We start from the raw sequence: 19,440 nt of genomic DNA on the forward strand, positions 1-19,440 counted from the left end.
TTTCTTCTAAGAAGTTTATATTGTGCAAACAGAAAGAAAAAGGCAACAAACCAGATGTAAATAGTAAAAGCCACATGAAGATTGAAGCCAAAGTACATTATTCTGAAAGGAAAAAGGACTAGCCACAAGAAGAAACTAGAGAAGTTTATTGCCATTGAAACCTATAAATACGGCTCAGAAGAGTCAGACAGAAACAGTAGGTTTTGACACTAAAGTATATTTTGATTTGGCCAGATTTGCCTTTTGAAGATTTTTTATTTTTTGATGATAGATTTTTGTGAACATTTAAAGAATAATAAAAGGGCATCCTATGATACATTATATAATAATATATTACATAATATATGAAAATTAATGCATTACATTTCCCTAGAAACTCATCTTCCATCATATTAACAAACTAGATACTCCTGTTGTACTGCACACGCCATTATGCGTCACTATTAGGAATCTGTTTCCTGTAGGTTGTCTATCTGCAACCATGCAGAAGACGGAGCACCTTGCAAAAAACAAACAGCATGGAACACTTTTGTTGTAGCTCAAAAAGACCTTTTTATTTTCCTAATATATTTGCTTAGAAAGATCTATCCCTTTACCCCAGTGTTTGCAAAGTCGTCTTTTATACCCAAAATGTGCACAAAGAGAATGCTTCCTGTACCTCAGTCATTACACTAGCAAACACGCTCTCTGAAGGAATGGGTTTCTAGAGCCCCACACTCAACTCCACTGCTGTACAGGAACACAGCTTTGCTGTGGGAATTCCCACCACCAGTGGCCTTTAAGTTGCCCGCCCACTTGGGTGTGGACTCTTATACTATATATGCTTATGTAAAGCGTGCATCCGGCCTCTTTTCGGCTGTGGGATTCAGTTGCTGTTCTCCACTCCGGCAGAGGATTGTGATCTCTGAGTCTACCACTAAATAAATAACCCTCTATTATACTCAATTCTGAGCTAGTGTGGGATTTCTTTTAAGCGTCCTTCTTCACAGCACAGGCCACAAGAAAGGGATGGACGTGGCCATATCCAACGGACGGCTGTAGTTTGCCTGATTTTGTTTTACGCACCAAAATGAAACCTGTTTATAGTTTATATAAAATATTTAACAAAAAGTAATAATTTAGGGCCTAAAAGAAAGTTACCAAATCCTTTTTAGCTTTTTAGTACAAACACTGTGAACTATCTGGGAAGTATTTTGTACTTTAAATATATCTACATAGCTTCACTTTTTTTTTACCTGAGACATTTCTTAAGAAAAATAATCTGGAATCCAGTCCATGAAATAGCTTTGTGGATATATATCATATAAAGATGAATTGTTTTTATTTCTAGCATAAGAATCCCAGTTCCCAAATAATGAATCTTGGGTACTAAGTACACCTCCAATACACTACACACTAAAGAGCAATGAGTTCTCCCTTACAATGATTGCAGCAATTGAAAGTTATATTTTCATATCTGGTATAGGGATGGAAACGTCCAATATTTTTCTTTGTAGTGAGTAATGTGGCTGGTGAGGATTCAGAAAACGGGTTGTCCGGCGAGCTTTCTGTACAGGTAACTGGATCCAAAATACGTAGAACCTAAGTCAAAAAAAGTCAGGTCAGACGTATGTAGCATGTACTGTAAAGGCCTTGGGTTTCACTGGTAGGTAACTACTTATAAAGCTTCATTTTGTTTTATGGTGCTATAGCATCTGAATGCTAAAACACTGTAAATTCAGCAATGATGCCTACTTATGACATTAACCACCTTTATTTTAGTAACTACAAAACTAATACTCTTTCAAAGATCTCTATAGAAAGAATAAAAACAGAAAAATGAAGTTTTATGAGTTATACCTATATGATATAAATTTTCAGTTTTAGCCAAAATGCACCCACTGCCTCTCTTCCCCCTCATTCCATTGTTTAGAATGCGGATTGAACCTCCATTCGTCTGTGGAAATGCTGCTTTTACTTACAGAAAAATAAATGACCCTTCATTTCTCTTTTTAAAAATTATATAGACTATTTTATGCTAACAACTATGTTCACAATACTTTGTTCTCTCATTTCTTCCTTGGTCCTGACTTTTTCTGTTTCCTCTATTGAGACTCAAAACAGGTGGTCTTGTGTTAAAAAAAAAAAAAAGTCCAATTACACACAAGGATAACGTCCTTGGGTCACAGCTCTTAGTTCCCCAAATAATCATGATACAAGCAGAGCTGTTTCAAAGGACGCAGGCATGGCCATTGGCCCTCTCTCCCTCTGCTACAGCAGGGTGGGGCTCATCTGAAGGCGCTAGTGGGCCTGCCTCCCTGCTGTCCCGTGCCCGGACGTTCCCTCTTCTAAGTTAACAGCATCTCCCAGACACTGGAGCTCCTGACATCTGAAGCATCTTGGCATCCTGGAAGAGCTTCCATGCAGCTTTAGGACTTTACTGTTAACTATACTCTACTTTTAGAATTCAGCTTTTAAACCTTTCATTTTTATGGAACTTAGTTAACTGTTAGATGGCAAGCAATGACAGAAGGAGTAATGTAGTTTATATTTGCAAGGAAAAGAATGGCTTCTAAGTATGGCATATGCCATGACATTGTGGGCTTTTAAAGCGAAAAACAAAATGCTAAGGGAATTCAATAGGAGACAGAGATGTGGCAGAAAGTCTTCTAGATTTCAGCTTTAAGGTGACAGGGGTGAACTTTAAGCCTTGCAGAGATCCTGCGACACATCATGGCGGAAAGAAATGGGTGGGCATTAAAACAGGCGAAGGAAGAATGGAGACGAAGTTACTGCACTGATCTCTGCTCTAGAGGACAGCTCCTGAAGCAATGGGACCGGAAGGCACTCAAGGAGAAAAGATGCTGGTCTTGTTACAAGAAGGAATGCGGCAGGGTAAAGAAGCAGAACGAGCAGATCTTGACCCAGCCTGGAGCACACCCAACATTGCACAATGAAGCAGCAAGCAGAGAAGGCAGGATGGTGGTGGTTAGTCACAGAAACCGGGGCAACTGGAGTGTTTCGTGAACGAGGGAAAAGCCAGCTACATTCAAAGATCTCACCAGCAGCTGGGTACACAGTGCCATAACCTCCCAGCAAAGAAACAGTAGGAAAGAACAAACAGGCTGTGAGTGGTTTACTTGGTAGGCACTGGTCCTCTTAGTAAGTAGTTGAGCACCTACTATGTGCGACATCATACCAGCCCATGAGGAAACACAGTAAGACAGACTTTCCAGCTTTTAAGTAGTTTCAGAGAAAGAATCACACAGAACAACATGATACAAAAGCTATAGTTGATAAGAATACAAAATACACAGAAAGCTTGGACAATAAAGGTGACAGAAAATCGTTTAGGCAGGTGGAAGGGCATTGCACAGAAAGGGACATGAGGAAAACAGTCTATCTGTGAAATGAGAAGTGAATGGAACTTGGGAAGCGGCCCGAGAAGAAGGATGGAAAGATTATGCTACGTCTTCTATACTCCAGGAGAGAATTCAGTCCGGGAGGCAAGAAGGGGAGCTGTCTGATGACTGTTGACATTTGGAAGAACAGAGGCTGGACGGCCTAGAGGCAGGGTAAGTTACATGTGAGTACATATATGTATGCATTTCCTAAGACTCCTGGCTGCGATGGGAAGGTGGTTTTCTCCCTAGAATAGAGTAGTGACATCATGAAATTGAAGGGTCAAGGAGGAATCTGCAATAAGATCACATGCCTATTAACACGAGAAACACAGTGAGGCTCCACATTTCACAGCTCACAAGGCCAAGCCAGCACAACAAGGAGCTTTCAGGAAGAGATCAATAAAATCTCAGAGCTTAGAACACATTCCACAGCTCAAGGAAGAGAAAACTTGTTACCTTTTCTGCCATTTTCTCAGCCGGGGTACTGACGAATTCTACTGCTGCTGGAATCTTCTTTTGATTGCTAGTGCCAACATTTCCCAGAAGATGAGCGTGCAGGGCTTCAGCCAACTTGTGGTTCGCAAGTGCCAGCCCTGCTGTGCTGTGGGGCTGTGTGTTAGGGGTGTGCGTCTGCTCTCTTCCCCACTGCAAGGAGACCAAGAGCTCCTCCAAAAACCTGCACAGAACACACGTGAGCAATGACCACTAACGAAGACAAAATCTAAAAGCCAGTAAGAGGAAATAAGTGAGCGATGTATTTCAGAAGTCACTGAGTGCAAGCCTCATGCTGTCTGGTCACATAGGTCATAGGACAGAAGACACTTGCTAATCTATTACCACATTGTTGCCTGGAAATCATGACAATAAGTAGCATAGTTTAATGTAGTCATATTTGCTTGTTGTATATGGATGCTAGTCAGTCTCCAAAATCTGGAGTTAACTATATTTGTGATCTTATTGCAATGTATTTTCTATATTGTCAGATTTGGTCCACTAACATTCAATAAGGATTTTTATCTTTATCTATCTATCTATCTATCTATCTATCTATCTATCTATCTATCTATCTATCTATCGGCTATTCAAGACAGGGTTCCTCTGTGTAACAGTACCAGCTGTCCTGGAACTTGCTCTGTAGACCGGGCTGATCTCAAACTCACTGAGATCTGCCTGCCTCTGCCTCCCAAGTGCTGGGATTAAAGATGTGTACCACCACTGCATGGCACTATGAAGATTTTTACATCTATGTCCATTAAAGGTAGAAAGTCTACAGGCTTTTGTTTATGTCACTAGCTTATTTTCATAATGCTCACCCCCCCAAAATGATTTGGAAATTGTTCTCTTTCCATCTATGCTCTAGAAGAACTTGTGTACAACTGTGCTTCTTTTTTCATTAGAAGTTTATTAGCACTCAGTGGATCCATCTAGGCTAGAATTTCCTTCCTTCAGTTTTTAACTACAAGCTCAACTGTTTTAATTGGCCAGGGCTGGTTAACTTATATGTCTGTTATTTTTATGATTTAATTTAAAATTTTGTGTGTGTGTTGGGTGTGTGTACATAAGCGCAGGTTCCTAGAGAACCCAGAAGTTACCAGGAGTTATAAGCTGCCCAACATGGTGCTGAGAACTAAACTCAGGTCCTATGCAAGTGTAGCACACACTCTTAACCGCTGAACCATCCCCAGCCCTCCCATACCTGTTTTCAAGTAAACTTTGGAAATATGTCTTAAGCTATCTAAACCACTGACTTAACTGGCTAGAGATATCAATAACACTCCCCTATTATCTTTGCCATGTCTACTCAATCTATTGCGTGCAGTCCTTCATTCCCAACACTTAACGTGCCCTCTTTCCTCAGTGGACGGGATAGAACTTTTTTGTCTCATTTATTTATTCTTCTCTTATACAATCTGACCGCAGCCTCCCACTCCCCCAGCTCCTCTCAGTTCCACCACCATCACCTCCCAGATCTAGTGAGCCCCCATTTCCCTTCAGAAAAGAGCAGGCTTCCCAGAGATATCAACCAGATATGCATAACAAGATGAGGTAAGACTCGGCACAAACCTCCTATCAAAGATGGACGAGGCAGCCCAGTAGGAGGAAAAGGGTTCAAGAGCAGGCCAAAGAGTCAAAGACACACCCACTACTGCTAATGGTCCCACAAAAGCCCCAAGCTACACAACCGCAGCACACATGCGGAGGACCTAGCACAGACCCATGCAGGCTCCGTGACTGCCACTTCAGGACTGGGCATTTCTTCTGGACATTTCTTAAGTTTTTATCTTTTTTAAAAAAAGTTTCATCAAACTTTTGTTTTAGCTATCATTAGCACTAACTTCTGCTTAATTTGGGTTTAATTTGCTTTTTGTATTTCTTGGAGTAGTAAATTACTAAGGACACTTTTCTTATTTCCCCAAATAAACCTCCCTTTTTATCTTTAAAGACAGGATCTTACTCCATAGCCCAGACTGGCTTGGAATTCAGGAATTTCTGCCTCAGCCTCCTGAGTGACGGGATTATAGGTACGCCCCATCACAGTCAGCCTGAAACAAGCACTTCCCTGGAAACACTGCCTTGAGTGCCTCTCGCAAACTGCCACACTTTGATATGTTTTACTTTATTCTTTTAGTTTCCCATATAGCTGATTGAGAATTATTCAATTACATAAGGGCACAAAGACCTTTTAAAGAACACTGCCCAAATGTTTATTATTATTATTATTTTAAATTTCAGCTTATTCTGGAATGTGAAGATATGCAGACATGTTCCAATACTGCAAAAAGACTCAAAAGCTCTCCTCTGGGAGACACGGGTGTGTCACTTGGCTTCTACCACACTACACAAAGCCACCATGACCATAGCAGGAACTGCTTTTGAAAGCAGAAACACTGTCACTCCCAGATCTAATAATTCTTTTCCCTATTAGGAATGTAAGCTGCAGCTCCGGCTTTTCTGTTTTAGGGCTGTTTCCTTTCGGGGCATCTATTTTAGGGTGTGACTTACAGTACAGTCAATACGTTAAAGGATGGGGCCACACTGGAACAAACAATCTAACGGAACCTTTGAGGACAGTGAAACCTGCGGGAGAGGACAGGAGAGTTCGGAACGCGAACAAGGGCCGTACTTGTGGGTAGAGACCATTTCCTGGCGAAACTGCTCCCGTTCACTCAGGAGATCCTGGATGGCGCTGTGGGCGTCTCGGTTCTGACGCTGTAAAACTACTCTGAAGTTCGTTAATTCGTCCGCCATTACCCTGAAAAAGAGCAAATCTCACACACAGTTCTCCCACAGCACCACAGCACACAGCGGCTCATCTACTACTACCCCGTGATTCCAGTTCCCACAGCCAGCACCAGGGTTAGCAAGTTCACACTGTCCGCCCCTCTAGCATTTTAATACGAGAGCGTCTGCTGCGGGGTCAGCTGAAATATTTTAAAATGATGGAAGAGTACCTAATTTTTTACATAGAGACTTGAACTTACACCAAGGCTGCTCAAATTGATCAGTTTAAGATGATTAGATGCATGCTTCTAACTATAAAGAACTGAAATGAAAAGAGAAAGTAAATGAATGATTTCTCTCACTACTCAGTTGTACTTTTGGAAAAATTCTGAAACTTTCTAAAAAACAATGTAGTCTTCCCTCTGCCAAGCAGGCTCATTTTGTTTTTACACAGCTAATAAAGTTTCTTATTTTTCCAACAAATAATTTAAATATATTTTCACATGAATGTGTTAAAAAATAAAAATATGGAATGTTTTCACTAGAAGGAAAACTTTATTACAATTTCTATACCTTGTTTTAAGAACTTAACAAGTTCTTAAAGAACAACTTGGAGGCCTTTGGAGCTTTGAGAGAAATCTCCAAATGATTTATTTTAATCAGCAGTTATTAAACACATGAAGTTCTGCCGCTGCGCACGGTATTCTGGGTAGTTTACTGTCAATCTGAGGGAGGGAACCACAATTGAGAAGACTGTTCTGTAAGACTGTAAGCAAGCCTGTGGGAGCATTTCCTAGATTGATACCTACTGTGGGCGGTGCCAGGTGGTCCACGGTGGTATAAGAAATCAGGCCAATAGGAGCAAGTCAATAGGCACCATGCCTCGACAGCACTGACTTCCTGCCCCGACTTCCCTCAGTGATGGAGTGTGAACCCAAGATGCACAGCAGAGTTTCCCATGGGCCAGTGTGTTCAGAGGCCTGGACTATGTAGCTTTTTACGTGTGTCAGAGTTGTCTCATCAGATATGCCATGAAATGAAACAGTTTTCTCCCCTCTCCCCCTATACCAGACAGGGGTTCACAAGTTTTTGGAACCTGTCCCGGAACTAGCTCTTGTAGACCAGACTGGCCTTGAACTCACAGAGAGATCCACCTGCTCTGCCTCCCAAGTGCTGGGATTAAAGGCGTAGGCCACCACCACCCAGCTCAGTTTTCTGTTTATATTTGGGGAGAAAGAAGCTGAGAAGCTCTATAGGTGGACAGAAGAGCTACGAGAAGAGAGCACACTGGGTGGAAGTGGGAACAAGGTTGCTTTCTCCAGGCAGGAGGGGAAGGGTCTACATCTGCCTTTTGTGACTGAGATATTTCCACATTGGATTTTATGGCTGTGTTCTGTTTACTGTAGTGAGTTTTTGAACGAAGGGGAACAAGAGACTGTGGCCCCCCAGAAGGGAAGTGCCACATGTTAATAATGTAGGAAACGCTCCGACAATCTTAAGTCTGAAATTTTCACTATTAGTTTGTTGTGAGTCAGAAGAGCGAGAGAACAAGCAATAGGAAGGAAACAGTGTTTACGACGGGACAACACCTGCTTGCGAGGAACTTGCTTCTCCACACATCGCACTGTATTGACATCCGTTCCAACTGTTCGGAAAGCTGGGCTGTATTTCGACCTAGGGCTTCGTTTTCTAAGATGAGCTGGTTCTTCTCCCGGGCTAGACGTTCAAAGTGATACTGCGGGTCATCTCCAACAGAAGCCACCAGCAACTTCTTTAACTCGCGGTTTATCTAGGACGAAAGAAGACAACCCAGACGATGGATAAGTTTAAGAAATGTCACTGACTTGATTGTAACAAAACTTATGACAGAGAATCTATGTCTGTGTCCTTTGGAGCCTATTCCATTGTGTTGGTTTTTGTCTTATATTTTACTCTTTTATTCCTTAGAAGCCTGTTTGTTTTTTTAATGAGACAGAAAAGGGTGAATACCAAATGCTGGGAGGGGAGAGGACCAGAAGAGGAACTTGGAGGAGTAGAGGGAGGGGAAACCATAATCAGGATATATTATGTGAAAAAAATCTATTTTCAATAAAAGGAGAAAATTAAGAGAAGAAAAATACCAGAAATAAGACAAAATAAAACTATATTGATAGTTATGCAGTTAAATCTGGAGAGTGTTATTATAGGTGTTACCATTTTTATTGTCTCTGAATTTTCTTTTTACTCTCTTAAAAATGGTGTGTGTGTGTGTGTGTGTGTGTGTGTGTGTGTGTGTGTGTGTGTGTATGAATCCTGTTTCTTCCCCAGACCCCAAAACCCCAGCACTGATGTTACAGTTATGCATGGCTATGCCAGACTTTTCACATGGGTGCTGAGGATTTGAACTCAGGTCCCCATGCTTGCATTGCACAGTCATTCTTAACCACTAAGCCATCTCCCAGCCCCTTCTTTCTGAATCTCCTAAAATGTTTACAAATATATACCATTTTGTACTTAGAAATTAGCTAAATATATTAAATATAAGTAAAAATTATTTAAATATAAATTACATTTGGATAAGAACCACTAATCACTGTGTGTTATACACTATCAAAAAGATGTAGTCTTGGGCTAGTGAGATGGCTCAGGGGGTAGAGCGCTCTCTATGAAGGCCTAGCAACCTGATCTGAGTTGAATCCTGCGAACCCAGGTGGGTTCCACAAAGTTCTTCTGACCTCCACACTTCTGAAGTGAAATGCAACCCTCCCTCTACAGTGTGCGTGCACATACACACACGCACACACACACACACAAATATAAAAATGTAAAGTTTAACAGAGAAACAAGAGAAGGAAAAGGCAATTTTACTAAGCTTCAAAGGATAAAGTTACACAACTGAATGCTATAGATTCTTATTAATTTCTAATGAATACACAGTAACTTATTTCACACACCCCCAAGTATCAGGCAAAAATACGTGGGATGAATTCTTCAAACAAGGGCTGCTACTTTGTCAGTGGCAAAGACCGACTCGGTCAGTTTATGAACGTAACCTACTTTTATAACTTAGAGGTGGTCTTGGCTAAAGCTCCTCGCACCTCCACTTGCACCATGCTTAGAGTCTGAGTTCCCCACGGAAACTCTTTCTAGAGGCCCTATGGCAGAACGAGAAATTAAAAGAGGAAGCACTTTAGAGAAGTGACAACCCACGATCAATGACATCTCTGAGAAAACGCAGTTTTCTAGCAGGGGACTAAAAGGTTCAGAGGTAAAGATCAGAGCTCACCGCCGCTGCGGGCTCTGCTTACCTCCGTCTGCACCCGGAGCTGGTTGGAAAGGCCTTCTTTGTCCTGAAGTAGCCTCCTCTCAGAACTCTTGAGCTTTTCTATAATCTTCTTTGCCTCTGAGAGTTCCTTCCTGGGGTCTGGGGCTACCTCTGGCTGAGGGTGGAGTTCTTCTCGGTGAGAGCCTAGAGACTTAAGCTTTGCATTTTTGGTGGGGATATCATGAGTGATGGCAGCTTTGGGAACAAATATCCTCACAGCTTCAACTTCCACTGCTTTTTCAGTGAGAATCTTTCCGAGCTGAAGGACTCCTGGGCTGTCTGAGGGGACTTTCTTACGAGGACTCTGAAGGACATGTTGATTTATGGGCTGGACTTCAGAGGTGACTTCAACAGACTTAGGGGGCTCCTCCGTTTCCATTCCATCTCCTGCTCCTCGGATTGGGGTCGAAGTAAGGATGCCTAAGGAAGAAATCAAGCCAAGGACAATTTACCAAAAGAAATAAGAAAACGCCAAAACTACATGTTATACAATGCAGTAGTTTCCTCCCCAACTGAAACACTCCCTTCTACAGGAAGGCTTCATAAGCCAGCAGGCAAACAGCTCCAGCAAGTCCCTGAAAATGACCAGATTCACTAGGCCCCTCCATTCCTATAGTAAATGATAAAGGTTGACCAGAGTCCCTATTAGAAGAGCCACGACCAGAGAGGAGACAAGCGGCCTAGAAGAAGCAGAAGACCAGCCAGGCTGCCTGGAGGAGGCTTACAACAACCGAGACACCTGGAAAGCACTCTCTCCAACCTGCTGAGCGGCCTACAGGCTCAGCCTGGGCTCCGGTGATGTAGCTGTCTTCGAGGCATTTCCGCTCCTGGAAGTAAGCCTAATAAAACTCACTGGTTCCCTAGATGGACTGTGGTGGTGTCCGCTCTTTGGTCTGTTGTGGGCTCCCTATCTGGAGGGAGTAGGTGGGTGGGTGCATCTCCCCCACGAGAAGTCTTGCCAAACAACATTGCTTTGCCCTCTGTTCTAAAGTATCAACACCAGATACTTTAGAAGGAAGGGAAAAATTCTAGAGCAATTTCTAAAACATCATGTGCCAACAAAGATGAAGAAGACTTACATGCTTCAAGTTTCTAAGTAAATGGCTTTTTTCTTAGCAGAAAATCCAAGAGAATTTGTTTCTGGCTACCAAATAATGCTAGAAAAATAACTTTCTTCTATTGATTTCTACATTGAAATATACGAAATGGAAATAGGAACAGCCAGGCCATAGAGCGGTGCTGAGCAGGAATGTAATAAGGTCAAGCCCTATGTACTGTGTTAACTATAACCACAGAGATGAGTAATAGGTACATGTGTTTGAAACTAACTCCCCTAAACCTCACTTTTATGACATTCACATTATCTTTCTGGCATCATATGTCCTGTGTGGTTTTCAATTGATTTTACATGTATTATAGCCCTAGTAAAACGCCTTGAATGTTCTATTCAATAGACACATGAATGACGATGAATTCACAATGTACAGTAAACAGACTAGTCAGTAGCAATGGTTATGATGATTAACTGTAAGAGGTTACACACAACAAACACAATACCGGGCAAATAATAAAGGCCAAATAGTTTGTGAGACAGTGTGGACCACTGTCCTTAGGATGCTATCTAATATAGAAAATAGAGAACACACACACACACAATAACATGGGTACATGGGTGCTGGGACTTAGTGGTAGAGCACACGCTTAATAAAAATGATGTATTAATGAACAGTTTTCCGACTGCACAACTTGTGAATTTTTTTTAAAAATAAACTTCCAGTTGGGTATAATGGTGTATGCTTATAATTGGGCATCTGAGGCAAGGACAGTAAGTTTGAGAAGGCAGCTAAGGCAGAGAGTAAGGGCCTGTCTCACACAGAAAGAAAAAGAAATTAAAAAGCAGTGGTAGCACCATGAGATTTGGGCTACAGCCCCAGCAGCACAAACTAAAGCCTCCCTGCCACCGAAAAAAAAAATAGAAGAAGAAATAAATACATAAGCACAGGACTTACGGGTTTGAAGATCTGTATTGTTAAACAGCCTTTCAAACTCACTTCACTAATCAGCAGGTCTATTGTTTTGTGTCTTTAGATTTGCTTGGGTTTTGCATATTCAAAACCTAACACTTACAACAACACATTTTGGAATACAAGTAGAGTGTTGGGAACTGCAGTGGACAGAGTAAACACTCATTAAATGTCCTTTTATTTTGTTATTATCATTCTTTTATGAAATCTAATAAACTTTGGCTATTGATAATGGGGAGAAGGAATTATCATAAAACGTAATTCTGACTTTCATTCTCTTATGCTAGTGTTAAAATTACACCACTGGAATGTTGTGTGATGTTTTAATCTTTTGGCTTTTTGAGGGGCCCACCACCCAGCTCCCACATAAATCACACACAGAAGCTTATTCTTAGTTATGAGTGCCCGGCCTTAGCTTAGCTTCTGTTTCTTTCCAGTTTTTCTTAAATTATCCCGATTACCTTTTCCCTCTGGACTTCTATCTTTCTCTATTTCTGTGTGCCTCTTTACTTCTTTCTCCGTGGCTTGCTGTGCAGCTGGGTGGCTGGCCCCTGACACCCTCTTCTCCTTATTCTTTTCCTCCTCCTCTTCCTCGTTTCTCCTTCTGTTAATACTCTCTGTCTCACAGCCCTGCCTTGTTCCTGCCTTGATATTGGCCATCCAGTACTTTATTGGATCATCAGGTGATTTAGACAGGCAAAGAAAGAATCACAGCTTCACAGAGTTAAACAAATGCAGCATAAACAAAAGCAACACACCTTAAAATATTATTCCCCAACAACACTGGATTATAAGACATTTCATTTCACAGATTGGTTGTCATTCTACTTGGTATGCATCAATATACTGGACTTGAATTATTTCAAATAGAAGGTAGGAAGGCATTTGGGGGTGTAAACTGTATTCTAGCTCACAAAATATTCTGTATCAGGATAAAATCATGTTATTTCAATATGTGACACAAACTGAAACACGCTTGTGGCTTTGAGACTAATTTTTGATGTGATAAACAAAGGAAGACTTTAGAGAGAGAGGCCAGGGTTTGGTGTTAGAGCCAGCTGGGAGAGAGTAGCACGTTACAAGGAGAATGCACACAAACCCTTTCAAGGTAAAGACCCAGTCCTGATGGAGGATGAGTGGAGACAGGGCCTTACTGTGCAGCGTAAGCTGGTTCCGAAGCTAATATGTAGCCCAGGCCAACCTCGACCTGGAGTTCTTCCTACCTCCACCTCTTGGTACAGCACCATGGTTGACTTGTTTTCATATTCTTAAAATGTGGTTTGAGGTTTGTCTAATTTTATCTAATCTATTTCATTTTGTTAACTGTCTTGTTTCTGACATTTAAGAACACAGAATCAGGTATTAACTATAAATTAGCAAGAACAATAACAAATTCGTCACTAAAGTCACATCATTCCAGCTCACTAAGATGTAGGTGTTATACTTTGGTTATGGTTCAAGTCAAAATGGATTCCTAGGCAAGTCATAACATACATGATCTAAGAGTTTAAACATCGTTATGTGAAGGAAAAATTAAAGTCCAGGAACTCCAAACAATAGAGATTCAAGGACAAACCACAAAAGCTGTTAAAAGGCAAAGAAAAAACAATGTGTATTTGACAGATAATTCTTTTCAAACAAAACATGAAAAATTCTAGTGAAGAAGTTCAACCAACTTTCAATTCCAATTTCCTCTTCCCGCTGTTCTGCTTACCGAAGGACTCAAGGCTTGAGAAACCACTCATCAGGTCTAGTCAGCATGCATCTGGGCAGGCAGAGCCAGGGCCTGGCACTTCCTTACCATTCTGTCTTTCCCAGTGACACACATAGAAACCTTTATTACATATGTACTAGGCCCTGCAGGACACAGCCATGAATAATTACATCCTTCAAGTTCCCAAACGAAGACCTATGGCAGCAGCTCTGTGACTGGGAATTATGATGACTACAGCAGAGTCTCAGTCCTTGCCCTGCATCCCCTGAAGGGAAGCAATCGGCATCCCTGTTACTCCTCCCTTACACCTGTGCTCGGGCACTGATCAGTTTAAACAGACCAAGGTTCATGGCCTTTTCATCCCGGCTTTCCCATGGGCTGATGAAACGCGAAGAAACAGCAAAATCACCAGTCCAACATTCTATATGGGCACTGGCAAACTTCTGCAGTAAAAGGCAGAGAGGAACTACTTTAGGCTTTTGGGAGGTTGCGGTAAAACTGAAGACAATCTCTAGGTACTTATCTGAGAAGGCAAGACAAATCATTTTTAATGATGAAAGAAACTTTGGTTAAGTAGGTAATGAGAGATATAGAATTTGTTTTTACCCAGGATAATAACTGATTTACATGGGATTCCGTTACTGCTTATAATCATTAAACTGACTGCAAACTTTGTCAAGGGGTCTGAAGGCCACGGTTTATCAATTGTTTCAGATTATGGAAGGAGAAGAGCATGGTTTAAAGTGAACAAACACTTTCCTTATTAATGACAGTGTAACTCTATGAGGAGAGTACTTCAAGTCACATGACTGGGCACGAAAGAACCCTAAACTCCTGAGCCAAGACAATGGCCGTCTGTGGTACCTACCACCTTAGTTCAGGCACAAACTTCCCCCTCTTTCTGTCTCTTGGAGCTTGAAGAATGCTGTAAGCACTATAGGATTCAGAAAAATCTGTTTCTTTTCAAACTAGACTATTGGGAGCTACTTTAGTTACAGCTTCCTCCTACCCGCTCACTCACCAGCCAACAAAATGTACTTGGCATGAAAAAGAAAAGTAAGTGCTTAGTTAATGAAATTTATTAATCCATCACCACATACCTAACTTTATTTAAACTAAGAAAAACTTTTAAGAACAACTCGTTTTTTTTCCTCTAAATTAAATCAATTCTTAGTCCCACTATATTCTAGTTTGACAAACTCTCTAAAACACACATAAATTAAACAATGAAACAGTTAAATTGGGGATGTCGCTTGGTAAATTTTAAGACAATATTCTTTTCTGGGAGGTGGGGTGGGGGCAGCTGGGATTGAAGCCAGGTCTTAGTGTATGGCAAGCAAGCAATCTACCACAGAGCTGTATCACAACCCTCATTTTACATTTTTTTTTTTTTTGAGACAGGCTCTCACTAGCTTGCTCAGGATAGCCTTGCACTGATGATGTACCTCAAAGAAGGTTGGACTTCGTGATCCTCCTGTCTCAGTCTCCCACGTAGATGGAATTACAAGCCTGGACTACCAGGCCATGTTTTTTAAAATGTCACCATTATTACCTAGTAAAGTTTACTTATTACGTTAGAGAAACATGCTATGGACAATCAGCTTAACGTGTATGAAGGTGATATCCAGACCTTACCTCTACTGGCTCTGGTCAAATCTGTGTGTGCACTTACATGTTATATACGTCCTCTGGAGTTTCCCAGTACACAGCGGTGCTCTAACAGCACTGAGAGGTGCTGGTATAACCAATTCAACCGGGCATTTCCAAACTCAATTGCTCATAGACTCACTTTCACCCAATCTGTACGACACTATAGAGTTAAAATCAGATAACACTTTAGGACTTGAAACCATTTAAACATCTTACGATCTGGCTAAAAAAACTAAGTGTAATAGTTACAGTTTAAATGTAGAAAATCTATACTCTTACTGTTTAATTAAACTCTTTATTTTAGGTTTGCCTTTGAGATGAGCCCTAGCAGTGCTGGCCCACCCGTCCTACAATGGCAGTGCTGGCCCCGTTTCAGAGAAAGCTCTGCTGGTTCACCATGCAATCGCACTTCTCTCCTGGGGCAGTGAAAGGAAATGTAGACGACTGGCAACATCAAATATGGGTATTCTTTTTCTCGGGCCATGTAGCACAAACATCTTTCTTCACTGACAGCAGTTAAATTATCGTAAGAACAGACCAAAGCGATGTTTACCTGCCTTACTATATAATCAAGATAAAATGAAATGATATAACAATGCTTTTAACTTTAATCCTCATTACAAACAACAAAAACAACTTCATTACCCAGGAGCCTTTCATGGCACGGTTTTAATAAGTGATCATAATACTGTCTTTAGTTTTGCTTTTGGCCAAGTGTCTTAGTTGCTTTCACAATGGCCATTGTTGAATTGTTCCTATTGCCATTCATTCCCAGGCTATAACTTCCACAGTCTTCCACCTGCTTATTCTAACGCTACACAACTCTTCCAGCAATGCAGTCCGTTGTGTCCCGACAAAGTAGATGCAGTTATCAATTAGCATGATCTGTGCCTCCTGTCTCCTTTGAAAGAGAAGAGTGCAGCTAGAAACTGTGTCCTACAAAGTTCCCTTCTGGAGACCTGTTGCTGGCAGAACCCAGGATACCCACGGGATACGCATTGACTCTGGCCTCTACATAAATGATAAAGGACTATAGAGTCTGAATTATAAGAAATGTGATCTAAGATAGTGACAGATTTGTAAACTGTTTCTATAACTAATCAGCCACTGAGGCTCTGAGAGTAGGAGGCAGAAGGTTTAAAAATATTGATATTGGGGGTTGGTGAGATGGCTCAGTGGTTAAGGACACCTGTTGCTCTTTCTAAAGATTGGGGTTTGGTTTTCAGCATCCACAGATGGCTTACCATAATCTGTAACTCTAGTCCCAGTGGATCTGATGCCCTCTTTTAAGCTCTGTATGTACCACGTATACCTGTGGTGCACACACGTACATATGACAAAACACTCATATATATAAATTTTAAAAAGAGATTTAAGAGCTCAAACAGAGCGGAGACTGAAAAGGAAACAAGACACCACCAGAGCAGCCCTGGAGAAGGATCTGCTTCACTGCTAGAGAAGTAACGATGAACGGGCAGTTTGCTATGGAGCAGCTTGGTCTCTAGCTAGTTCGTAATTAAAAATGTTAATTTAACTCCAAACATCCAGAGATATGGTTACTATACTAGACAGCGAAGAGCTACAATGTATGCCAAAAATAAAAGTGACATCATGGAAGTCATGGAAGAATTTCAAAAGAGACAGAACGATCAGTGACACATTACATGTTACAGAGACGCAAAGTGAAGTGGGTCTGGAAAGTGACTGCTGTATACACCGGGCACAATGGGGAGAACAGGACCCCGGATTTTCATTATGTTAAAGTCCTAGCCTCTGTGTAGCCAGTTTTGGGAACATTATCTTTGTAAATAACTAAGATAAAACTAGTTAGGATCCACTATCTCTGCCATGAAGAGATCTGAAACACAAATAATTCTCAGGGACTCTATGCCACTTAGTCACCTGTCTAGAGAATCCCCAAAAGGCTGACACGTCTTTAATCCAGCACTTGGGAGGGGCATGTGGATACCTGTGTGTTGGAAGTCATCGAGTTCCAGGATGGCCAGGGCTACACTGAAAAACCCTGTTTTGAACACCCCTGCCCTCTCCCAAATAAAACCCCCCAAACCAAAACCCCAAACCAAACCAATTATTGTCAAAAACAGGAACACTTACCTTTGGTTTCCAAGCTTTTAAGGGCAGCCATTTTCCCCGTAACTAACGAAAATGCACTCCAAGACTGTCCTAGAAATGGATACATATTAAAGAATTAAAGCAATACCAATATATTTGATGAGTGCCTCTACTTTAACAGTCATATTTTAATTGTTTCTGCCTTCAGTGCCCACACATTTAGAAACGGAGCCGTTCTTCATTATCTCCTTTTGACAGGCAGTACTATCTATCTAGGAAATACTGGGAAATCAGGTATATGCTTACATATTATTCTTTAGCATCTAGACCATAGAGTGGGTGACAAGTGGCTTCAACACACGTCCGCAAAGCTGAGTGTTCCCAGTATTACATACGACTCAGTACACTGTCTAACTTCCTGAATATCACAAATCCTTGCTCTGAAAACGTATCCCAAGACTCTACCGTAGAGCAAACCTAGATCAAAAGTGTCAGAAACTTCGCTGGGAAGACGCGAGGCAGGACGGCGAGTGTCGCTGTCTAGAAATACCGGGTGTCGGGAAGCAGGGGTGCTGAGTTTAAAAGGGGACGGGGTGGAAGCATCAAGACTGTCAGCCTCATTCCCGAGGAGGAGGAGGACCCCAACTTTGTCCCGGTCAGAAGAAACCTTCCCAGGACAATCTTTAAATCCCAAACGATTGGCCGCCGAGCTCCAACCCGGACCTTCTCCCCACCGCGCCTGTCACAGAGGCCGGCTCCAGGATTTACCTCGGATGCTCTTATTTCAGTGTTCCCCGAACAGGCTCTCCTCCCTCAGCAGCCGGCTAACTTGTAAACTCTGGCATTCGGAAGCCGACCCGCCCAGGCCTCCCGGACACCTAGCTACTGGCTCCCTCTGATCACTTCCTATGACTCAGGGTTCCGTTTCCGGAATGCTCTTCTCAAGGAGAAGGACCAACAGTCCGTGCTGTGTTTAAAAAAAAAAAAAAATGCAGAAATACAGAGTCTACTGTGTATCGACTCCGTAAGTGAAAAGTGAAAAGCGAAAAGATGTTTACTTAAAAAAAGAAGGAAAAAATATATGTATAAAGCAAGCCGTATATAGGATTAAACTTCCAGGTCACTAACAACCGAACGGAAGTGACTACATTGGAAGGGAGAAGGTGGCGTCGTGTTGCCACGGGAGATGAGGTGAAGGATGGATGTTTGTGAGAATGGGAGGGGCCTAGTTACTCCCAGCCAATGGAGACGAAGGGGATTCGAGGAGGCGTTGGATAAGGGTCTGGAGGAAGGCGGGGCTTGTGTTGCCAGAGTAACTGGATCATTGGTGGTGTTGTCTTCCTGTTTAAAGATAACCATTTCCTGTGCTGAGACCCACAAACTATGGTGAGTGTTATAGGAGGCTCGAAAAAAGGCTCCTGGGCCCTGGTAGCTGAGCGTCCAAACCTTTGGGCTGTTGGGCATTCAGAGGCGACCCCATGCCTCCTTCTTCACCGCCTTATCTCGCTCCGCGCAGTTCCTTCTGTCCCTGCTCTCCCTTTTTTTCTTGCAGCCCCCTAACTTCCACTTTAGCCACCGAAACCTCAAGCTAGAGTAATGTAACAGAGAGTAAAGGGGAGAGATTTGAGATCCGAGAACACCCGATGAGACATTATTTCGAATAAGCAGTCTATAAGTTTGCACTGTTCATCTTTTGCATTTTCCAAGCGTGCAGCCGCTTACCGACGTGGTGGGGCCTCAACACTAACTGGATCTGAATCTCCCTAAGTTCTGGAGTCTCTTCTCCCAAGTGGTGGAGTTCGGCCTTGCATCTCCTACCAGGACCGTTTAATAATAGATGTCTGCTGGCTCCGCTTCTAGGTTCTTGCATCCTTTCCAGGTCAGTGTGTTTTAGCAGGCATGTCCTTCAAGATTACTGGGAGAGTTTCTAGAATTCACGAGCACCACCGTAAATTGTAATTGAATAGGAAAGGGGCGTGGTGATTTTTTGTTTAAATAAGCTTTTATATGGTTTTAATTCACCCATTGCTCCACTAAAGCGTTCTAGTCAGCTCATCTCCAGTCTTCTCA

The 19,440-nt window shown here is 42.0% G+C and overlaps 2 protein-coding genes across 9 annotated transcripts in view; one reads left to right on the forward strand and one right to left on the reverse strand.

Annotated features, from left to right (window-relative positions):
• Nucleotides 1-129: 129 nt before the first annotated feature.
• Nucleotides 130-18,269, reverse strand: Blzf1 (basic leucine zipper nuclear factor 1). Of its 2 annotated transcripts, XM_050158268.1 has the most exons (8): nt 18,139-18,246; nt 17,413-17,481; nt 15,320-15,457; nt 9,893-10,329; nt 8,195-8,394; nt 6,508-6,636; nt 3,840-4,059; nt 130-1,581 (listed from the first exon to the last, which is right to left on the reverse strand). In XM_050158268.1, exons 4-8 carry the CDS (start codon nt 10,286-10,288, stop codon nt 1,396-1,398), a joined length of 1,131 nt encoding a protein of 376 aa, XP_050014225.1. In that variant the 5' UTR covers nt 10,289-10,329; nt 15,320-15,457; nt 17,413-17,481; nt 18,139-18,246; the 3' UTR covers nt 130-1,395. The 2 variants fall into 2 exon arrangements, with proteins under 2 accessions (XP_050014225.1, XP_050014224.1); XM_050158267.1 differs by lacking the exon at nt 15,320-15,457 and having other exon boundaries at nt 18,139-18,269.
• A 35-nt stretch (nt 18,270-18,304) lies between these two features.
• Nucleotides 18,305-19,440, forward strand: part of Nme7 (NME/NM23 family member 7) — a 141,180-nt gene continuing 140,044 nt past the window's right edge. For 2 of the 7 annotated variants that reach the window (XM_050158273.1, XM_050158271.1), the window contains exon 1: nt 19,078-19,249. The gene's annotated coding sequence lies outside the window, so the exon portion shown is untranslated. Of the gene's footprint in view, nt 18,395-18,658; nt 18,757-19,077; nt 19,250-19,440 lie in introns of those variants that run through there. The other 5 variants (XM_050158276.1, XM_050158274.1, XM_050158269.1 and 2 more) reach the window with 5 other exon arrangements.

Source organism: Alexandromys fortis, unplaced genomic scaffold (genome assembly GCF_014885135.2).
Source record: "Alexandromys fortis isolate MF-2015 unplaced genomic scaffold, M_Fortis_MF-2015_v1.1 scaffold_97, whole genome shotgun sequence".
NCBI classification, from domain to species: Eukaryota; Metazoa; Chordata; class Mammalia; order Rodentia; family Cricetidae; genus Alexandromys; species Alexandromys fortis.